The sequence below is a fragment of the Primulina tabacum genome, chromosome 14 (genome assembly GCF_025594145.1).
Source record: "Primulina tabacum isolate GXHZ01 chromosome 14, ASM2559414v2, whole genome shotgun sequence".
NCBI lineage: Eukaryota > Viridiplantae > Streptophyta > Magnoliopsida > Lamiales > Gesneriaceae > Primulina > Primulina tabacum.
In genome coordinates, this window is record NC_134563.1 from 122,148 (window position 1) to 125,080 (window position 2,933).

Consider the following 2,933-nt stretch of genomic DNA (forward strand, 5'->3'; position numbering starts at 1 on the left):
GGTGATACTCCTGTTTCTACTGCTCCGCCAGAGTTTGAGATGGGTTCAGTGAGTGAAGGATGTTTATCTCTACCACTTCCGGGCCGTACGCGATCTCAGCAGCGGCGTTATTATAGGCAGAAGGCGGCTCAGGCGAGTTTGCCCTATGGGCGACCTCTTGATCCAGGCTGATTTCGTTTTCCGCATTTTTGGCGGTATGTGGTGGGCGTTCACTGCAGAGTTCTCCTTGCTCACCATTTTGTCCTATTTGTCTGATGTATTCCGGGGCACTCACTGGTTTGTTTGTATTTTGTTGTGCTTTATTCCAGGTTGCCCTGTTGTAGTATGTCTTTATTTCTGTTTTTATGTTATGATTGTGGTATAGCCTTTCCGGAGGTCTTGGTCTAGTCCCCCTCCGTTAGGTTTTATTTGTTAATAAATAAACTTTATAGTTAAAAAATAATAAAAAAAAAAAAAAAAAAACCCTAAACCCTAAACCCTAAACCCTAAACCCTAAACCGATCCCAAATCACGAAATTGCGTATCACAATCGAAAATGGGTTCCAAGGCAATTGTGTTTCTTGGCCTCTTGGTAGCCATGCTTCTTCTCATTTCCTCCGAGGTTGCCGCGAGGGAATTGGTCGAGGAAACATCAAAGGTAACCGAAGCTGAACCTGCCCAGTACGGCGGCGGCCGTGGGAGGCGCTGCCGCCACGGCTGCTGCGGACGAGGCTACCACGGCTGCAGGTGCTGCAGCTACGCCGGCCAAGCTGTGGATGCCGACTTTAACGAAGTCGAAACTCACAACTAAACCAATCTTATGCTATGTTTGATTTGGAAATAAAAGAGTGTGTCTGTGTGTGAAAGAATAACGAATAAAAAAATAAATAGCAATGGACCAAGTATCTTTAATTCGTCCAGACAATGGTAGTCGTTGTATGGACAATACAGAACGGGGGCCATGCATGCACGTGCAGTAGCTGAGTCTGCTACTGCACTCGTTTGTAATGTATCTTATCTTTGGTTTTGATTTTCGATCGTGAAAAAAAAAAAAAAAAAAAAAAACCCTAAACCCTAAACCCTAAACCCTAAACCCTAAACCCTAAACCCTAAACCCTATTCGGCTGGCGCTCACTGCAGACTTCTACTTGACCGCCGCTTTCTTACTTTTATGCTCTCTTGTCGATTGTTATGGTGGCTCTGGATGATATATTTCGGTGGTCTCTTTAGCCCGGAGCCTCATTCATCTCGGGAGTTATATGGTTTCTACTTCTGCTCCGTGCATTGGTGGCTCTGGACGTTCACTATTGGTTGCCTCTTATTTCAGAGTTACAGTCATGCTTGGATTTCTGATTTTATGAGCTCCGTCAGTTGTCCCCCTCTCCTTGGGTCTTTGAGATTTTCTGACTTGAGCTGGATTACGGTCCTCCTTTTGTGTTTCGACCATTTTTGCACAGTATCTTTCCAGCTGCATATTATTTTGACGGCCAGATCGTGTATAGCTGCCCATTCTTGGATTAGGATGTACTTTTCAGATTGGCATTACATCGACAGACGGCTCAGAGATGGGTATCATCGATGGTCTTTTGCACCTACTTCTGAGCTGGATCACTACTGTTTAGATATGTTTCACTTTGTTTTCATATATTTAGCGCTGATCATTTGTGTTTATTTGTATTATGCATTTTACTTAGGGATTAGTTTTTGGCTTGTGTATTTGCCACCCTAGGTTTCTGTTTTTCTATTTGTATGACTAGCCTTTTGAGAGGTGTTGATTTTATCCTCCTCTCTTTGGGTTTTATCTTGTATTTTGTGTTTGATGATATATACAGGTAGGGGTCTGCCTAACCCCCCCGCTTCCGGCGGTGTTTATTATTAAAAAAAAAAAAAAAACCCTAAACCCTTTGCGGCAGAGCAGAATGCTGCGGTGAGTAGTCTGTCTCACGATGATTTGGATCCGATTATCTCGTCTCAGGCCACGGATATCGTTGAGATGGCATCTACTTCTGGAGCAGTTGTTACTGCACCTGTGGTTGTTACTGTTCCGGTTGTTGAGATTGCCCCTGTTGTTCCGGATCCTGTGGGTGATACTCCTGTTTCTACTGCTCTGCCAGAGTTTGAGATGGGTTCAGTGAGTGAAGGATGTTTATCTCTACCACTTCCGGGCCGTACGCGATCTCAGCAGCGGCGTTATTATAGGCAGAAGGCGGCTCAGGCGAGTTTGCCCTATGGGCGACCTCTTGATCCAGGCTGATTTCGTTTTCCGCATTTTTGGCGGTATGTGGTGGGCGTTCACTGCAGAGTTCTCCTTGCTCACCATTTTGTTCTATTTGTGTGATGTATTCCGGGGCACTCGCTGGTTTGTTTGTATTTTGTTGTGCTTTATTTCCGGTTGCCCTGTTGTAGTATGTCTTTATTTCTGTTTTTATGTTATGATTGTGATATAGCCTTTCCGGAGGTCTTGGTCTAGTCCCCCTCCGTTAGGTTTTATTTGTTAATAAATAAACTTTTTAGCTTAAAAAAAAAATAAAAAAAAAAAAAAAAAAAAAAAAACTCTAAACCCTAAACCCTAAACCCTAAACCAAACCATTTTGCCCCCAAAAATATTTTCTCTGAAAAAACACACAGTAAAAGGTGAGAAAACACACACTAAACCCGTCACTATTCACGCCCTACCCACCGCCATGCCACCGCCGCCGGATCCCGGCCGGCCAACCACCCCATCTGAACCGCCACCTCACGACGACCCTCCCTACCAAATTTCAGCTCAAATGGAGTCCGATTACCCACTCATTTCTCCGGTCAAAATCGCGGCGGTTTCTTCCCCGTCGTCGGCGCCGGCAACCGTCGCTCCTCCTGGTACGGGCCATACATCATTCTCTTCGCCTCACCCTCCCCTTTCATTTCCGGCACCTGCGCGACCGTCCAGTTTCCCCGTTCCGGCGTCATCTCCG

At 45.3% G+C, this 2,933-nt stretch overlaps 1 protein-coding gene across 1 annotated transcript; it reads left to right on the top strand.

Moving 5' to 3' along the window:
- The first annotated feature begins 493 nt into the window (after positions 1-493).
- LOC142525305 (glycine-rich protein-like) lies at positions 494-1,014 on the top strand. Its single transcript, XM_075629560.1, has one exon. The coding sequence runs from the start codon at positions 536-538 to the stop codon at positions 788-790; it is 255 nt and encodes an 84-aa protein (XP_075485675.1). The 5' UTR covers positions 494-535; the 3' UTR covers positions 791-1,014.
- Positions 1,015-2,933: the final 1,919 nt, after the last annotated feature.

What these genes read in the sequence shown, in the direction of transcription:
- LOC142525305 (XM_075629560.1), top strand. Translation starts at nt 536, where the DNA reads ATGGGTTCCAAGGCAATTGTGTTTCTTGGCCTCTTGGTAGCCATGCTT.